Here is a 19,609-nt window from a genome sequence, read left to right on the forward strand (position 1 = left end):
TCTTTCTCTTTGCCACACTACACTTCATGTTTCTTAGGAGGAAGATTTAATAGTCTTTTAAGCTTGTCATGAAAATGAATTTTTAGAAAATGCTTGATCAACATCAATTTTACTTTACCCTTTGGTGTCATCATCATTTATCATATTCTGTTACTTTAGCAGCATTCAAAGATAATGAAAGAGATTCAAATAAATTCTTGTTACTGTCAGATCAAATTCATTTATAATAAATATGTGAATCTTGATGATCAGAAGCTAAAATACTTATTGAACCTGGAGATCAAGCCAGATCCTAAATTTTTATGAAAATGCACCACAAATTCTTCTTGTTATATACTCTTTTCTGTAGGTTAAAAAAATGACAAATTTTAGCATGTCGACATTCTGAAGAATGTATGGCTTTCAACAGTCTCTTGCAAACTATAGTACTGGCTCAATGAAATGTTATACAGCATCAGTCGGGATTTTTAAAACAAAATGCTGTTGGTTCTCCTATTGAATAGAGTTTCATTCCGTTTATGTAATGACGTTCATGTTTAACCTGAAAATACCTCCTCATTCTACGGCATTTCATCTTCAAGAGAAACCTTATTAGTAATTTATAGATTAGAAATAAAGTCACAGAGGGTAGTCAGGAGAACACAGATCTCTGTAAACCTGACTCTTTTATTCACCTACTTTGCTATGAATGCTTTTCATTCAGCTGTTTTCTACCTATTTAAGATGAACCAGATATGACATATTTCTGTGTTTTATTTCACAATTCTATGGTGTATACCCCCAACATCCAAACAGTGGTTTTAACTATAAAATGAAAGTTTTGCATGGGTAACATTCTTATTATTTCACTGCCTTGTTTGAAATGCATGTAAATTTAAATGTGAACATTTTATACTATTAAAGATTTTTAATATTATATATGTATAATGCTTTATTAGATTAATTTCTTCCTGTTAACTTCCCTATAAACTATGTAACTTGAGATAAAAATGATACTGTCATTTAAAAGTGTTAAAACATGCAGTAAAATCTTACTCATTTGGATTCATTTAATTTACAATTTATCAAAAAGTTAGAGAAGAATTATGTTTACTTACACTAACAGGATGGGAAAGGGGTCAGGGGGTGAGAGTTGAGGAGGGTTTGGTAAGAAAATTCCCTTAGGGGAAATCTCAGTTACCTAGCAAATTATTTTATGAAATCATCATGTATGTTGGATGTTACTGTTTATGGAGAATAATTTGGTATTCTAATTATTAGTTTCATTAAAACAGTTCCCCTAAGGACCCCTACCTGATAACACTTGTAAGACTGGATCCAATTGCTGAAAGAAATTGAAAAGAATGATAGATGCATTTCTTTAAAAGTAGCATATATGTTTAGATTTTACTCATTCTTGTTGCCTTCTTACCATTTATTCTAGAGAGTTTCATATTATACGCTTTAGGGAAAGCTAACTTATTTTTGCTGTTTATAGATAATTATTTCTTACTACACCCTCACTTCCTTAATTTCAAAAAGGAATCTCTGGGAATTATAAGTTCATTCAGGATGAGTGGCTTTAAATCCTTTTTCATTTTCCTTCATTATAAAAATGATATGACCTTATTGAACTGTTTTTTTCAGTATTAATTCTGGTATTGTCACATAGAGAACATAGAGTTTTAAATGGTCAAGCGCTATCCTATGTAGATAGTTCTGTTGGGAAGTGTGTCAGCTTGAAATAAATCGATGTTTGGGGAATTGTTCTCTTAAAGACGGTAATCTGAAAATGTGAATGCTAAATAACGAAAACATTTGTAGTTTGGGAGTAGATGAGTTTTAATCTATATCTCTCTGACGTCTGTGCATTCTTATGATACCATCACAGAGACCTGGAGTGTTTAGGTTGCAATTTGTACCCACCTTTTCCATTTCTATCGAATTAGTAATGGAGCCTTCATCCCTCTAGGACATCAGGAGAGAAAAAAAAATAGACAATTTGATGATTAGCAGAGAGTAATTTTGATTACTCTAAGGAAAATTAAGATGATCTTTATAAGTGGACCAGGCAAAATGTGGTTTTGGTGAGTATGGAGCTAGAGAAACCTAGTAATGTTTGGGCACCTTAAGGCAGAGATCATGTTGGGGGAAGATATCTTGGTGTCATTCAAATGTTTATCTGTTTGAAAAATCCATATCAATATTAGTAGATTCTTTGTGACTATCTATGATCATACAAACCATAAAATAGCGATATTTCCCACTTTTTTTCATTTATCAGGATGAATATTTTAGCCCTGTCTAAAACAGTGGTGCGCAGTGGTGGGGCAGTACTGTGTCACTTTGGAAAGTGTTTTGAGTATTACCCCACTTGAGGAGTACGACACCACTTTAGGCACTTCAGGAATTAGAGGGAAGCTGTGGTGTGTAGTGGCACGGGGAAGGATCTTCATGGCTGGCTGTGCCTGGGGGTAGTTTCCCATCTCCAAGAATTGTCCTGTGCCCTCCAACTTCTGAATGTCCCATCAGAAATTCACGGAGCTGAAAACCTATGTACCTGGCCCAGGACTTAGTTGTTTTATACATAAACAGAAAGTATGTTTTGCATGGTTTTAAAGTATACTGAATTTTCCAGGAGTGCAACTACTGCGTAACAATAGCTTTTGCATTTGTGATGATTTAGCACACAAACTCAAGATTCAGACTTTATTATGTCTACTAGGGTAGTTATGTTTGAACGTTTACATAATGAGATGCCAGATTTTTTAATAAATTAGTTTACTTTATTTCTTTTTAAATATTACACTTAGGGCATTCTATTGATTCCTTTTTTTGGTCAGATTATAATCAGTTTCATTTCAAGATAGTGAAGGGAGCATTGCAAAATAGATGTGCTATAAAAAAGCAGAGTTGGGTCTGATAAGAATGAGAACCACTGGTCTGAATGCAGACACATCTTTTTCATTGCTATTTTGTGTAGTCCCAGGTATTCTGAAGGATTTACACCCTGAAACCTTACATAGCACATGGTGTGAATTACAAAAAGGAAATGCTAGATAAGAAGAAATTCCATCACTTTTCTCCAGATAGTACTGGTATTAAGGAGATCGTTAGGAATGTAATAATAATAAATGTATTTTTACTGTTCCTTTCAGGCTAACTTTACCACGAATAGTTTATTTTACTTTTAGAAAAAAGGTTAAGTACATTCTTGAATTTAAGTTAAAGACAGCACAATGTTTTGGTCTTGAAATCCTTGTGCACAATCTTGTGTTTTAAAGATGGTAAAATGAGCTGTGATGGGCTAAGTTACAGAGCTTCCACAGTGCTTCACACAGAATTGTTTTTGTTTTATTAGAGATTCTATGACTACTTAGGAATACATTGAAATGATGTTTTCTAGCATTGAATGGAGATTTGTTACTTTAGGTGAAGGGAAAAATAACAGCTATAGGTATAATCTGACTTCACAAACAAAGCTGATCTAATTATCACAATGTGAATTAAATAAAAAACAAAGCTCAGGATATTGCACTATAGTTTAATGAAATATACCAATATGTCTTATGCTGCCTCATTGTTTTAATATATTTGAACTCTCATAAATAAAATATGAATTAAGCATGGGTGTAAAATCTGAATTGCTTTATTTAAAACTTCCCAGGAGAGGCCATTGTTTTGTAGTGGTTAGCTAGTATCTTAAATAGGTCCTTTTCTGCATCCTCATTCTTAATGGGCTGTAAATGAAGCCACTGAAGCCCAGAGGTTTGACTATATGTGATTCTCTCACTATTTCTACTGTCTAGTAGTAGGCCAGTGTCTAGGAATAGGACCCTACTTTTCTTCCTTATAAAAAGGACTGTAATTGGGTCATGAATTTTATTTTCATTCAGAAGAAGAAAAGTCTTGAGGTTGGGGTTAGCTGAGTTCCCAGGGCTGTAGAAAGTTAGGTGGATTAGAAGATAGATTTTATTTTCAGACTTTTAAATCTTTTATTTTCCTTGTGCTTTGATTACATGCAAAGATAAAGTCTCGCTTAGAAAATAGTGTTGGTCAGAGTTTGAAGAATTAAATATCTTAGTTGAATTTAGGAAGGTTTATTAGTGCATAATGAATTTGGGGATTAAAAACAGTTACATTGCTAAAAAGTACATTCTACTTCATAACAATGAGAAGAGGGAAGATTGGGCTGGGCGCGGTGGCGCGGTGGCTCACGCCTGTAATCCCAGCCTTTGGGAGGCCAAGGTGGGTGGATCACCTGAGGTCAGGAGTTCAAGACCAGCCTGGTCAACATGGTGAAACCCTGTCTCTACTAAAAATACAAAAAAATTAGCCAGGTGTGGTGGCAGGCGCCTATAATCCCAGCTACTAGGGAGGCTGAGACAGGGGAATCGCTTGAACCCGGGAGGCGGAGGTTGCAGTGAGCCCAGATCGCACCACTGCACTCAGTCCTGGGGAACAAAGAGCAAAATTCCGTCTCAGTAAAAAGAAGAGGGAAGATTGATTTATGAACCTAAGTATCGGAGTGGTATTTGACTTTCTGATACCAAAGCAATCTCTTTAGGTAAGGACATTAGTCTTGGTTAAAGCTTTTTTAGCACATGAAAAGGCTTGTCCACTCTTCTTTTACTGTTGTGAAATATTCTTTTTATAAAAATGTACTATGAGCCCCACATCAGGATGGTAATTAGGAAAGTAGACTAGAGTATAATATATATTAATTGGTCTGCGTTACTGTATATTAAACAAGCCGATCTTCCTGAGTAATTGTATGTTTTATTCTCTAAATTCCTTTTGAGAAACAACAACTACCATTCGTCAGTATAAGTTAGTTACAGATTATTGATTATGGCTGCCCTTTAAATATGTACAGAATACACTATTTGTGAAAAATGTCTTTTATTTATAATTCTTCCTCTTCTTTCCTTCTTGTTTCATTTCTGAAATGTGTTGAAGGGAGGCCTGTAATTGCTGCCTTCCATTGTTCTCCTCCCACTGATTGGAGGCTCACGCCGTCTGATTTGCATGCACTCCATGGGATGATAGGTAATTGTAAGCCATGCTGCCAGATCTCCCTCCTGTGCCCAGGGTAGACATTAATTCACTGAACCTGGGCTTGGCCTCAGAGTCCTCCATACAGCAACTCAGGCAGCTACTGCCAGTTGATCGGAATTGGCACGTAAGATGAAATCTATTTATCATTACTACACTTGCTATCTTGGTTTATTTTTTCCTTTCCATTCCATTCCATTTCTTCTTTGCCCCTAATGATGTTCCTCTTTCACTCCCTTCCCTCATCTGATGAATTTTTAAGGCCTATCCCTTAACCTTTTGCTTTTTTTTTTTTCCTTTATGTGTATTTTTGATGCATATATATATATATATGGAGATATATATATTTTTTCCAGGAGAATTCACTGAGCTCAAATCTGTAATAGTCATTCCCAAATCAGCATGTCGAGCCAAGTCTCAAATCAAATATGAGTTTCAGGTTCAAGTATCTAATTGCCTACAATTCCATGTGGTGGTTCTGCCATTACCTTCAATTGAATATGCCTTAACTCATTATCTTTCTTCTCCAAACAGCCTCTCCTTCTTTACTTAATTGACCATCATGGGTATTAATTTTCTGTCATGGGTGCACCTTTGACTTTTTCTTTCATCTCTCAGTCAGTCTCAGATGATCATTTTTTCCCCATGAAAAATCTTGAATCTTAGACTGTATCTTCGCAGCCAGTCTCCTACTTTAAGCCCTCTTAACCTTTTGCCAGTGGCTGTCAAACTTCAGTGTGCATCAGCATCACCCGGAGGCTTGATGACACACAGATGGTTGGACCTCATCCCCATGGTGTTGGATTCCCTAAGTCTGAGGTGGGGCTGAAGAATTTGCATCTCTAGCAAGTTCCCAGAAGAGGCTGCTGCATTGAGGAGAAGGTGAGGTTACACTTTGAGAACCACTGATTGCCTTCTGCTTTCCCTCCCAGTTTACCTGCAAATCTTTACCAGGTTAAATTTCCTGTCCTAACACTCTATTTCATTGTATTATTGCCATTTTTTCCCCCAACTGTCCAGGATGCCGTATTTCTTGATATTTCTTATCCAAAATCCTTCATAGTTTCCAAGACTCACAGCAATTTAGCCTAATTTACTCTTCTGTTTTTACAAACAAGTTTTGTTTGGTAACAATTTTTTTTGGTTTCCTTTTCATCTACCTGCTCAAGTTCCATATCCTTAACTATAGCTGACCTTGATAATTTTCCTTAATACTGAACTTCAATAGTATAACTTTACTGACTCAGACTGTAATCACCTTAATGGTAGAGATCATCTTATATGTCTTCATCTCTCATGAAGGCTAGTGTAGGATTACGTCAGTGTGGATGTACAAATTGATTGATTCACCTAATTTGGAATCAAACTTGATTCAGACTTGATTTGGAAAAAAACAATTAGAGAAAACAAAAATAACTTCATATCGTTGATCAGAGCACAGAAAACTGAGCTTCAGCATTGAAACCAAGACTTCATAGCCAGTGCATTAAAGTTGTAATGAATACCTGCTCTTCTCTCCTTTGTAAACAACACACTGTCATTAGCTATGGCTCCAGATGTTTTGTAAAGGAGGTTCCAGGAGCGGAAGCTTAATGGCTGTGGTGGCCACTACCTTTCATTTCCAGCTTGGTCCTCTATGCATTTCATGACTCCTGAAGAAACCTTTAAATTTGGCCACACAGGACCATTTGCATGAAATGGAAAAGGGCTTGGGTCGTTTCTGTACTTCATTTAGTTTGGAGAGTTAACACTGTGTTACAGTTTTATCTCCAGTGAACAAAATATAATCATTTTTGAAACAAAAAAAATTAAGCTATGTATCAGAAAGCAATATTCAAAGGTAATTATCATTTTTTAATTTAAATTATAGATTTTATTTTCCTGGAGGCCTTGTGAGATCTTACAACTATTATTCAGAATATTAAGACATGAAATACTAGATATATCTGATTCTCAATACTGGTTTTATGAATTGTCTATTTAAGAGGTCTAAACTGTAGTATATGAATTAGGAGCTTGTCTTTTGCTATACGGCTATAGCCCAGTATGGTTGTGTTTTTTTCCCACATGGAATGGAACATGGAGTTAGTTTCTATGGGTGCTAATTGTGAAGCAAACAATAAAATGAACATTATTTGCATAATATGCCATTCAGATTAGAAATTTGCAAAGGTATATAAATCCTGATGGAGTGATAATGCTACAAAATAAGCTATTAACTTGATGCTGTTAATGTTCAGGTTGCAAACTCTTCCTAACACTGTGCCTTCTGGTACAATATTTATGATTATGAATGTGCAGTGAGGAGTTTTCTTTCTACCGTCTTCATTAACTTTAATGTGTAAGTAGCCACAGTTACCCCTGCCAGGTAGTAGACAGATGGCATTTGTTTTGAAGGCACTCTTAAGATACATTCCCCTTACAAGATGGTGAAGGTAATTTTCAGCTGAATATACCTATATACTCTCTGCATGTGTGGTTTAAATCAGGTTTATTTGTCTGCCAACTAAATGGTGCTGCAAATGGATAATGGCAAACCATTACTTGTTTATTTCTTACCGTTGAGATTTATCCTAGTCATCTTTTGGTTCTTCTTCCAGTCAAACCCTGTACCTTTTAGAAGATAAGGAGCAGGACAAGATTTATCCTGTAATCTATGCTGCGAGTCATTTAGCTCTAATATACTTTGGGTTGTATTTCATTGATTACATGGATGCTTTGATTATTATTTTCCTAAACAATAAATGCTCTTCATTTGAATGAATTTATTGAAATATAAGATTAATGAGTATTTCTATAGAGCTGAAAATTTAATTTGGCTACGTCTTATGGTATAACCTTTTGCTCAACTATCTCAATCCTGGGAGAATCAGAGTCTTTATCCAAAATCTGCTGCTTATGTTATGCAGGTACATAATACTTATTTTGTTCTCTTGGAAGATCTTCATGGTTTCTCTTTAGTGTGTTTAAACTAGCACATGAAAATAATAGACTTTACAAAATTGGCCATGATCTATATCAGCAAATGGTAAAACCAGAAAGAAAAATACATTAAAGGAAAAATCCCAAAGGAACTGATATTTCTCTAAGAAGCAAGGTATAATTTTTATTAAGCAACTTAAAGAGATTATTTAAGGAATACTGTAATTGGGGAGGGAATTATAGTGTAAGGATTATGCAAAGAAAATGAAGTAAAGGAGAATTACAAGTGGGAAAAGTTGCAAAGGAAATTAGTATGTTCCTTGAGGTTCAGGGAATCTATATATGTTTCAAATCATGGTTGCATTTTCAGTCTTCTGTTTTTCATAGTTGATCAGTTCATCAAGTCCTTCCATCTTTTGGAGTCATTTCTATTCATTCAAGGATCTATCTAAAAAGTATAATTATGTCTCCCCCTACCATTCTCTCCCTTCATATCTTTAGTTTAACCAGTTTTGGTAAACACAGGAATTTGGGCATCACCTGTCACATAGAAGACAGGTGAGGTGTATTGAATTTATGCTACACTTTCTATGAGGAATTAGAATTTCCTCACATTTCCTAAGAATACTTAGAATCAAGTATAAGTTTAGGAATCTTGAACTTTCTTATTTGATCCTGAACTCAAATTTATAGCCCAGAAATTTTGGTGGCTAAGCAGGTCAAAAGATTCCTAGGCAATCCATAAAGAAGACCCTTGGACTAGCCAAAACATTTGTTTAGAATATTGTTTAGTAAAGACAAACAAAAATTTGTTAGGAAGCCAGAGCTGCTTTCAACCATCCAAGTATTTATAATGGTTTCAAGTAAATGGTTTAGAGCCACACTTGCTAGAACTAAGCAATTGCAATGCTTGGCTTTTTCTCATGTTTTACGGTCAGTGTTTATATCTATAACTAATTGACAAAATGCCAGTGTTTGTGTTCGTTAAGATACATTCACCATTGAGAAAGAAATTAAAATGGTTTCTGAGAAGAATTTTAAAAAGTACAGGCTATACAAGTATGGGAAGAAAACATTCTTTTGTCTTAACACATTTCTAAAAGGAGAGTATATGTGTATGTAAAAGCCATGGAACCATACTTACTGAACTTGAAATAGTTTTGCAAATTTCCGTGGCAAATGGGATTTATATGGCTTGAACATTTTTTTTGTTTTGTTTTGTTTTTATTTTTACTCCTTTTCTCATTTCACAAACTTTGCCAGTTCCCAAAGATTTGCTTGGAAACTCACTGTGCTAATAGGCAAAGTTGGCCTTTCTTGTGCTTCTCTTAAGCTAGCCCATCCTGAAACACTGACCTTTTAGTTTAATAACAGTTTTATTTGAGAAAATGTTCAGATCCTGGGAGCTGAAAAGAGTGTTTTCAGAAAGGCCATTTTAAATAGTGGTCTCCAAATGCTGTATCTTTTTCCCTCATGCACTTTGGGTCAGACCCATCAGAAGAAATACACTATTGCTTTATATATTCTATTGATTTAAAAACAAATACCATGAAGCTTAGATGTGCTCAGAACCCATCACCACACGGGTGTATTTTCCTGGCTGTGCTTTGATTTGCTGTTTTAGATTTTAAACTCTTTATGCTAGGTCATGTTTTTATCTTCTGTTATTTTAACTTCTCGTTTGTAGCTAAGGTAATTACTTTCTCAGTTGTGACCTTGGACTTGACCCAAAAGTTGTGATTTTTTTTCCCCCTTTTCTGGAAATAGGTAGGGCATTAGAAAGAGCTGTGCTTTGGTTCCTTTATGGACCAAATTGATGTCAAGCAGCTGGTCACTTGGACGTGTCTTTTTCAGTGGCCACGGGAGCGTTCCTGTCCCTTTCATTGCTGTTGTTGTCCTCTTCCCATGTTTTTCTTTCCCCTCATGGCCTACCTGGACGATGCCACCTGTAACCTGCATCTCTTTCTCACCTCACCCCACAGCAGGTGGCAGGGCTGATGATAGTAGGGAGAAGGGGATAGGGAAGGAAATGGCAAGCCTCCAAACTGCATTTTCTTCCCCCAAACCACTTCCTCTCCACATTCTCACCCGCATGGCTTTGTGCCTACCCACCCAGCTGGTAACTGTTTGATCACACTGGAATAAACGGCTCGCTGCTGATTTGAGCTTTTCCTCTGGTAGGAAGACACCCCTATGTCATAGGCAGAAAGTGCATTATGAAGATATGACATTGTACCAAGTGACGTAAGCCAGACACAGAAAGACAAATACTGTACATTCTTACCTATATGTGGAATCTAAAAAAGTTGAGCTCTAGGAAGCAGAGTACAAGAGTGATTATGAGGGGATGTGGGATGGGGAAATAGGGAGATGTTGATCAGAGAGTACAAGCTTTCAGTTATAAGGTGGTGACTTTAGTTAATAATATTTTTTACTTGAAATTTCATGAGAGAACGGATTTTAAATGTCCCCAGTGTTCCCCACCCTGATGGTAACTGTGTGGTGCTCGATGTATTTGTGGTAATCATTACATGATTCATACCACATCATCACATAGTTCACCTTGAATATATATGATTTTATTTGTCATTTATACCTTAACAAAGCTGGAAAAACCAAACTGCTTAATCTGTTTTCTGTTGCTTATAACAGAATACGTAAAACTGGGTAATTTATGAGGAAAATAAATTTGTTACTTAATGTTATGGAGGCTTTGAAGTCCAAGGTTGAAGGGCTGCATGTGGCACAGGTCTTCTCACTGGTGGGGGCTACTGTAGAATCCCTAGATCGTGCGGGGGATCACATGGTGAGGGGGGCTCAGTATGCTAGTCCAGCTCTCTCTTCTTTTTCTTTTTTCTTTCTTTTTTTTTTTTTTGAGATGAAGTCTTGCTCTGTCTCCCAGGCTGGAGTGCAGTGGTGCGATCTTGGCTCACTGCAACCTCAGCCTCCTGAGTTCAAGCGATTCTCCTGCCTCAGCCTCCTGAATAGCTGGAATTACAGGTGTGCACCATCATGCCCTGTATTTTTAGTAGAGATGGGGTTTCACCATGTTGGTTAGGCTGGTCTTGAACTCCTGACCTCGTGATCTGCCTGCCTCGGCCTCTCCAAGTGTTGGGATTACAAGCGTGAGCCACCACACCCAGCCTTCTTTTTCTTTTTAAGGTACCAGGCCCACTCCCATGATAAACCATTAGTCCATGCATAGATTAACCCATTCATGAACCCTCATGACCCATTCTCACCTCTTAAGGGCCCCACCTCTCAGTAGTACTGCCACAGTGGGGATAAAGTTTCAACATGAGTTTTGAAGGGGACAAACTTTCAAACCATAAGCACAAACAAACAAAAAACCCAAGACAACAACAGAAAAGATATGATACAGTTTTATCGTTTACTTAGAACACTGACATCAGTGCATCATAGTTACACTCTGAGGTTTTACAGAAGCCTAGTTTTAATTTGAATTAAAGTAAATTGAATTTTGATTGAGAATCTGATTGAATTTTGCCTGAGAAATATCTTGCTGTTGTAACTTGAAGTAGTCTAGGAGAGGCAGCATGATTTTACATGTACCATTTGACTGTGAGTTGATACTAACTGGTATGATCAGTCATACTAATTATGTTAAATATTTGTTTCAGTTTTTGCTACTAATGGAGCTACTGGTTGTATGCAATTTGAAAAATTTTAGTGTCACATTGTTTTACTTGTTTATGAGAAGTAGATGAAAGTATGAAAATCATTACCTTGTGGAGTCTCGTCTAGAATTTCATAGCTGACAGGTGCACCCATGTGTCATATTTTTAGATGGGGAAACTAAAATTCAGTTAGATTAACTGATTTATCCAAAATTTGTTTAGTAGAAAAGCAGACTATTTGGACCTTTTGTGGAGCTCTTACTGCCTGAAATTTCTCTGCTTTTATTTGGATCGTTTAAAAATCTTCCATACTGAAAGAGCTTTAATACTTGCCTGAATGCAAACAGAATTCTATTCTAGGGGTTTTCTAGGTTTTGTTTGACCCCTTCTAAGTAGAGACTTGTATTTTTCTCATGTTATAGACTATGAAGTAAGAGAGAGACAAAACAGAAGCATAGTATACAGTTGGAAGGGTCTGTAAACACCCATTTCAGAAAATGTTATTCTCTTGCTGCCCAGAGAGGTTAATACCTTTCCCAGGGTTCCCCCAGATTGTTGATGGCCATGGTGGGATTAGACCTTAAATAGTTTTTCCTCTATTTCCTGATTCCCTGTGCAGTGTTCTTTTTATTCTTTTCTTTTCTTCTTTTCTTTTTTCTTTTCCTTTTTCTTTATTGCTTTCCCTTTCCCTTTCCTCCTCTCCCCTCCCCTCCCCGCCTCTCCCCTCCTCTCCCCTCCCCTCCCCTCCCCTCCCTTCCCCTCCCTCCCTCCCTCCCTTCCTTCCTTCCTTCCTTCCTTCCTTCCTCTCACAACTTATTAAGGTACATTTAGCATATCATAAAATTCATTCAGAGTGTACAGTTCGGTGGTTTATAGTATATTTATAGAGTTGTGCAACCATCACACAATCTAGTTTTAGAATGTTTTTGGCTGGGCGCAGTGGCTCACACCTGTAATCCCAGCACTTTGGGTGGTCGAGGCAGGCAGATCAGCTGAGGTCAGGAGTTCGAGACCAGCCTGGCCAACATGGTGAAACTCTGTCCCTACCAAAAATGCAAAAATTAGCACATGCCTGTAATCCCAGCTACTTGTGAGACTGAGGCGGGAGAATCACTTGAACCTGGGAGGCGGAGGTTGCAGTGAGCCATGATCGCAGCACTGCGCTCCAGACTGGGCAACAGAGCAAGACTCAGTCTCAAAAATAAATAAATAAATAAAATAAAAATATTTTCAACATCTTGAAATTTCATACCCATTAACTGTCATGCCCTATTTTCTGCTTTCTTCTATCCCAGGGAACTACTAATCTACTTTGTGTGTCTATGGATTTTTCTATTCTGGACATTTCATATGAATGGATATAGTAGGTGACTTTTCATGTCTGACTTCTTTCACTTAGCATAATTTTTTCAAGATTCATCATGCTGTCGCGTGTATCAGTACTTCATTACTTTTTATGACTGAATAATATGTGGAATGGATACACCGCAGTTTGTCCATTCATCAGTTGCTAGGCACTTAGGTTGTGTTTAGTTTTGGGATATTGTGAATAATGTCGCTATAAATACTCATGTACGAGTTTTTGTATAGATATGTTTTCAAATTTTGAGTATACATAGTACCTAAAATTAGAATTGCTGGGTTATATGGTGACTCCTTAGCATTTTGAGAAACTGCCAAAGTGTATTCCACAGTGGCTGAGCTGTTTTGCATTCCCACAAGCAATGTGTGAGGGTTCCAATTTCTTTACATCTTCACCAACACTTGTTATTGTTTGTCTTTTTTATTATAGTGGGTTTGAAATGGTATATCATTACGATTTTGATTTGCATTTTCCTAATGACTAATGCTGTTGAACAACTTTTTATGTACTTGTTGGCTTTTTGTATATCTTCTTTGGAGAAATGCCTTTTTATAGCCTTTGCCCATTTTAATTGTCTTTTTATTATTTGTCTGTAAGAGTTCTTTATATATTGTATACTCTACATACGTGCATACTCTGGATATGAGTCCCTTGTCAGCTATATGACTCGCAGATATTTTCTCCCATTCTGAGGGCTTTTTATGTTCTTGATAGTGTCATTGGATGCTGCTGTTGCACTCTGATAGTCCACAACTAAGAGAAATCGTCCTTCTGATCTTTCTTTCTTTTTTTTTTTTTTCTGAGACGGAGTCTTGCTCTGTCGCCCAGGCTGGAGCGCAGTGGCCGGATCTCAGCTCACTGCAAGCTCCACCTCCCGGGTTTACGGTATTCTCCTGCCTCAGCCTCCCGAGTAGGTGAGACTACAGGTGCCCGCCACCACGCCCGGCTAGTTTTTTGAATTTTTTAGTAGAGACGGGGTTTCACCGTGTTGGCCAGGATGGTCTCGATCTCCTGACCTTGTGATCCGCCCGTCTCGGCCTCCCAAAGTGCTGGGATTACAGACTTGAGCCACCGCGCCCGGCCCTGATCTTTCATATATCTTCTTTGTTATTGCCTCATGTCAATGAAATATTTAAAAGGGCTTTTGCATATCCTATTATAAATAATATTTTTGCATATGGTGTGGGACTAAGCATTTATAATGTCGAGATTATCAAAAGGGACACTGCTGTCTAATTTTCCATCTAATAGGCTCAACCATTTGAAATAAAACTTAGGTCCTGGCCGGGCGCGGTGGCTCACGCCTGTCATCCTAGCACTTTGAGAGACCAAGTGGGTGGATCACGAGGTCAGGAGATTGAGACCATCCTGGCTAACATGATGAAACCCCGTCTCTAATAAAAATACAAAGAATTAGCCAGGCATGGTGGCACATGCCTGTAGTCCCAGCTACTCGGGAAACTGAGGCAGGAGAATCGCTTGGACCCAGGAGGCAGAGGTCTCAGTGAGCTAAAATCGTGCCACTGCACTCCAGCCTGGGCAACAGAGTGAGACTCTGTCTCAACAAACAAACCAAGAAAAAAAAAACCAAAAATAACCTTAGGTCCTGTGCATGTTCCTAGATCCTCCTAAGTGCTTCTGGTGCTTTCTTGTTCATAATTTTGGGTAGTAGGTCTCTAGTGAAGAGGAGTTACTCTTCGTTTACTTCTTGTGGAAGGCTCTTAAAGAAGCCTGTGAAATTTGTCCATTTTATGTACCATCATAGCTGTAAGAAACTTTACAAAACATACCATACACAATCTTCTAATTGGAAAGACCAGATGTTTCAAATCAAGTCACCAGGTATTTAGAAAGCTCCAGCTGTGTTCTCAGTACTCTTTGGTGTCTCTCTCCAGTTGCTGGCACTTGAATTTGAATGACATGTATTCCAAAAAATAGGGTTTCAAAATTTTCGTAAATTACAAATGCCTTTTTTCATAAATAATGGAAAAATGAATGTAACTGCAAATGATTTGCTCTGTAATACTTGATTTTGTTTGAGGTTTAATTATTGAAACGAGAAGTTTTTTTTTTGTCATATTGCTCTCCGAAGTCCCTTCCTTACAGCCTCCCCTCTCCTTACACACCATTGTCAGACTTTAATGTTAGGACATCATCTTAAAGAATTAGTCCTTACTGACTCAGTCCCCACTGTACAGTAAGCAGTTCCTTGAGTTTGTTATAAATTTTGGCAGGAGTGGAAATCTAGGTCACCAGGGAACTCTTGATTGAATTACTCCTGAAGTGCACTAATTGGCCTTTTCCACAGTGCTTGAGAAGTTCCACGGAGATGCTGGCCACTTGGCAGAACTTTATCCATTCAAATCTAGTCTCAGCCGGGCTTTCCTGAGTATTTTCTCGCTTTTATTTTTAAGAAGTCACCTATTTTATCTCCTTCTGCTCTTTGTTGATTCTAGTTTCTGATGAAGAATTGAAAAGAAGAGTAGCTGAGGAACTGGCATTGGAGCAAGCCAAGAAAGAATCTGAAGATCAGAAACGGTGAGTTTTGTGGTATCAGAGAAAGGTTTTGGTGTACTTGTTGTATTGACCAGTATTTTTAGAGAAGAATGATTGTAATAAATCTCATTATTTGTGTATGACTGAACTTCAGAATGTGCTGAATACATGAACTTGGCCATTTTTGGTTTTAGATTGTGCCTCTTAGAGCCTTGGGTTAGCTGCTTCCCAAAGCTGACTGTGAATTACCATTATATCTCTTGTACTGGTTGCTTAAATATTGAGCCCTGTTTTCTCAATATGTGAGAACGAATTTTTGAGGATTCTCCAGGAATTTCCCAGTCGATCAGCGAATGTACTCATGATTGAAAATTACATTGCTTGCTACAGGCACTAAAGTAAATATTTTGGCTCATGATGAATATCATGTGTGATACATAGTGTCTGGATTAACAAATAGCACTAATTATTATTTTGTTCACTTAAAAGAATTAGGATGTTACAGATATAAGTAAGGTTGGAAATAAAAATCCTATTTCCATCTTCTAAAGTTAACCGCTTTTTAACATTTTATTGCTGGAGATTTTTTCTTCTGCACACACTTCCATCTGATTGTTGCCATTATTAATACTACTAATAACAACAGCTAAAAGAATGTTCATTGAAGTGTTTTTATAACAGTAGAAAATTGGAAGCAATCCAAACCGACCATCCTGGAGGACTGGCTGAATTAATTACAGTACATGCCTGCGATGGAACACTAGACCGTCAGTTATAGCCCTATGTGCTGATTCAAAAAGATGTTGACGAACTACCCACTGAAAAAAACACCATGAAATGATTTTAAAAAAACATTTTTTTAAAATACTACTTTTTGAAGTTTTAGAGTATGTACTTATTCATAAAAAGATGGGAAAACATTTTAATCTAAGATAAAGTGCTTCCCATCTGTACTATTTCTGGAGTTTGCATATAGCTTAGAGAATTATGATTACATGATCATGTGAATGTCTTTTTACTGTGAGCACCAAACACATGCTTGCCACCGAGCAGATGCTTAGTTTGTATTTGTTTTGTTTTGAACTGCCCAACTATTTTGCTTGAGAGATCTGGAGGTAAGGAATCTTTGAATTGGATTGTAGTCCTCACTGGCCGTAGGACCTTCACCGTATAATTTAACCTCTTTGAGCCTTAAGTATTTCATCTTTAAAATGAGGGTTGTGAAAAATTATTCTTTAATATTTCTTTTGACAAACTGCTAAGCTAACTCAATTTGCACAAAATATACAGAATAGAATGTGAATTTTAGATTAAGACTGCCATTTTCTCAGGAAATAGAGAAGGCTTATGACTTACGATTTAAAAAATCAAGACGTAATTAGTACTGCCAGAAAGGTCTGCGTATATTTCCACAGTTTCCCATGCAGTGCTTTATAATTATTTAATTGGGTTAGGTTGATAGACTATATAATTAGATAGTGATGTTTAAATATTAAAAAAAAATTCAGATTACTTTCATTAAGAAGCAAAGAGAATCAATATGTTATGGTAGAATTTCTTGTCTTTGAAATTTTGTTATTTTTAATTGTTTTATTTTAATAGGGATTTTTTGGTTAGATTCTCATTTACTTTGCTTATTATATTTCACATAGGTTTTTTTTTTTTTTTTTTGGTCTTCCCTTCTCTCCATATGGTGCAGGCTTTTTGTTAAAATAACTCTCACTGTGTTTTTTTCTCCTTCTTCTTCTTCTTCTTCTTCTTCTTCTTCTTCTTCTTCTTCTTCTTCTTCTTCTTCTTCTTCTTCTTCTTCCTCCTCCTCCTCCTCCTCCTCCTCCTCCTCCTCCTCCTCCTCCTCCTCCTCCTCCTCCTCCTCCTCCTCCTCCTCCTTCTTCCTCCTCCTCCTCCTTCCTCCTCCTTCCTCCTTCTTCCTCCTTCTTCCTCCTTCTTCCTCCTTCTTCCTCCTTCTTTCTTCCTCCTTCTTCCTCCTTCTTTCTTCCTCCTTCTTCCTTCTTCATTATTCAGCTTCCATTTGCTCTGCCTTGGCTCATGAAAGGGAAAGGGCAGATGAGATGAGTAAAAGGCGCCAGTGAAAGCCAATTTCATATCTCAGTTGGAAGGGGGTTGGCAACCTAGCTGTAACCTGGACAAATGACTATTGATAAAGAATTTATTTTCTGTCACCTTTAAGGAGAGCAGAGGATGGTGTGGCCTTTATATTATTTTTTCTTTTTAAACAATGTTTAGTTTGAAGCCTCCTTCATGAAAACTTCCAGCTGTCAAATCTTGGCAAAAAATGTGTGTTCATCTATATGATAGTTCTTGGAAGAATCAATAGCTATTTTTTTCTTTCTTTTTTTCTACCAGAGAAGAAACTTCAGAAACAGCATTAAGAAGGTTTTGTGTGCAGTCTTTTAGCAGCAAGACTTTTTTGGAGTCACAGAGCATGTATATGTTATTGTATGTGTTACCTGAATTGAATCGAGATTTGTAGGCAGTTTTTAAAAATGGCTCCTCTTGCCTTTGTACTGTTACTCATACGGTATGTGTCCTGTGTGCCAGGTTTTCTCTTTTTTCCCTCCAAATGCACACAAACCTGTTGACCAGTTCTCAAGCACTTAATATCTGGACATAGGCGTCTACGTATGTTTTGAAGAAACTTGTTCGACAAGGACTTTGGAATTAATTTTGATTGTGATATTTTTCTTTATAGAATAGCTATTATCGTTGTAACCCTTTTTAAATGGAAATTTTAAAGTTCCATGAAAAATGGAGTATAGTCAATCTCCATACCCCATGACACAGTTTTAACAATTGTTGTTTCATGTACACCTCTAGTCGCTCTACACATGTGATGAGTGATGAGGAAAAGTAGTACAATTTTAAACAGGCCTGTGAATTTTATGGCAGGGAAATATTCCAAAATGTCTTCTATCAGCATAGTTGAAATAAGCACTTTGGCCGGGCGTGGTGGCTCAAGCCTGTAATCCCAGCACTATGGGAGGCCGAGACGGGCGGATCACGAGGTCAGGAGATCGAGACCATCCTGGCTAACCCGGTGAAACCCCGTCTCTACTAAAAAATACAAAAAACTAGCCCGGCGAGGTGGCGGGCGCCTGTAGTCCCAGCTACTCCGGAGGCTGAGGCAGGAGAATGGCGTAAACCCGGGAGGCGGAGCTTGCAGTGAGCTGAGATCTGGCCATTGCACTCCAGCCTGGGCAACAGAGCGAGACTCTGTCTCAAAAAAAAAAAAAAAAAAAAAAAAGAAAAAAAAAAAAGAAATAAGCACTTTGTTTCAGTTAGATTTATTTAGTTGGAAGACTGAAACTTAACTCTGATTAGCTTAGAAAGCAAGGAAATTTTTAGGAGCGTAAAGTATATATAGCTCAAAAGAAACAAATGGAAGACTTAGAGAACCGTTAGCAAGGGGAAGACTGGATATTTCTAAAACTGTGTGTGGTGAGGAAATAGTTCCCCACCAGAAAATCATGACGAGCATCCCATAAGGAGGGGCAACGGATGTTGGGTGGCTGAATTTCTTTGCATGCCACTGATTTTAAGATTTTAGTGTATTTGATGTACCCTATGAAAAATACTGCTGCAAGTTTTAACACAGTACTTTATCTCTTAGGATTTTCTTATTGAAACAGTTCATTAACACTAATTTTGAATTTTTGAAAACACATGTGTGTGTGTATGTGTGTGTGTGTGTGTATATATATATATATATTTTTTTTTTTTTTTTTTTTTGAGATGGAGTCTTGCTCTGTTGTCCAGGCTGGAGTGCAGGGGCGCGATCTTGGCTCACTGCAAGCTCCGCCTCCCGGGTTCATGCCATTCTCCTGCCTCAGCCTCCTGAGTAGCTGGGACCACAGACGCCCACCACCACGCCCGGCTAATTTTTTGTATTTTTAGTAGAGACAGGGTTTCACTGTGTTAGTGAGGATGGTCTCGATCTCCTGACCTTGTGATCCACCCGCCTCGGCCTCCCAAAGTGCTGGGATTACAGGCTTGAGCCACTGCGCCTGGCCAACATATGTATATTCATAAGAAGGAAAAAGTAAGCAGAATAAATTGATTAAGGCAGTGGTTCTCAGCTGGGAGAGCATTTGGTCCCCAGGCGGCATTTTACCATGTTTGGAGACATTTTTGGTTGTTA

General features: G+C 37.5%; 1 protein-coding gene across 2 annotated transcripts in view; it reads left to right on the forward strand.

Moving 5' to 3' along the window:
- Positions 1-19,609, forward strand: part of LOC105471361 (coiled-coil-helix-coiled-coil-helix domain containing 3) — a 295,451-nt gene that overhangs the window by 43,685 nt on the left and 232,157 nt on the right. For both annotated transcript variants that reach the window (XM_011723814.2, XM_011723815.2), the window contains exon 3: positions 15,414-15,495. In XM_011723814.2, the coding sequence (XP_011722116.2) occupies positions 15,414-15,495 (82 nt within the window). The remainder of the gene's footprint in view (positions 1-15,413; positions 15,496-19,609) is intronic.

This window comes from Macaca nemestrina, chromosome 4, assembly GCF_043159975.1.
Source record: "Macaca nemestrina isolate mMacNem1 chromosome 4, mMacNem.hap1, whole genome shotgun sequence".
Classification (NCBI taxonomy): domain Eukaryota; kingdom Metazoa; phylum Chordata; class Mammalia; order Primates; family Cercopithecidae; genus Macaca; species Macaca nemestrina.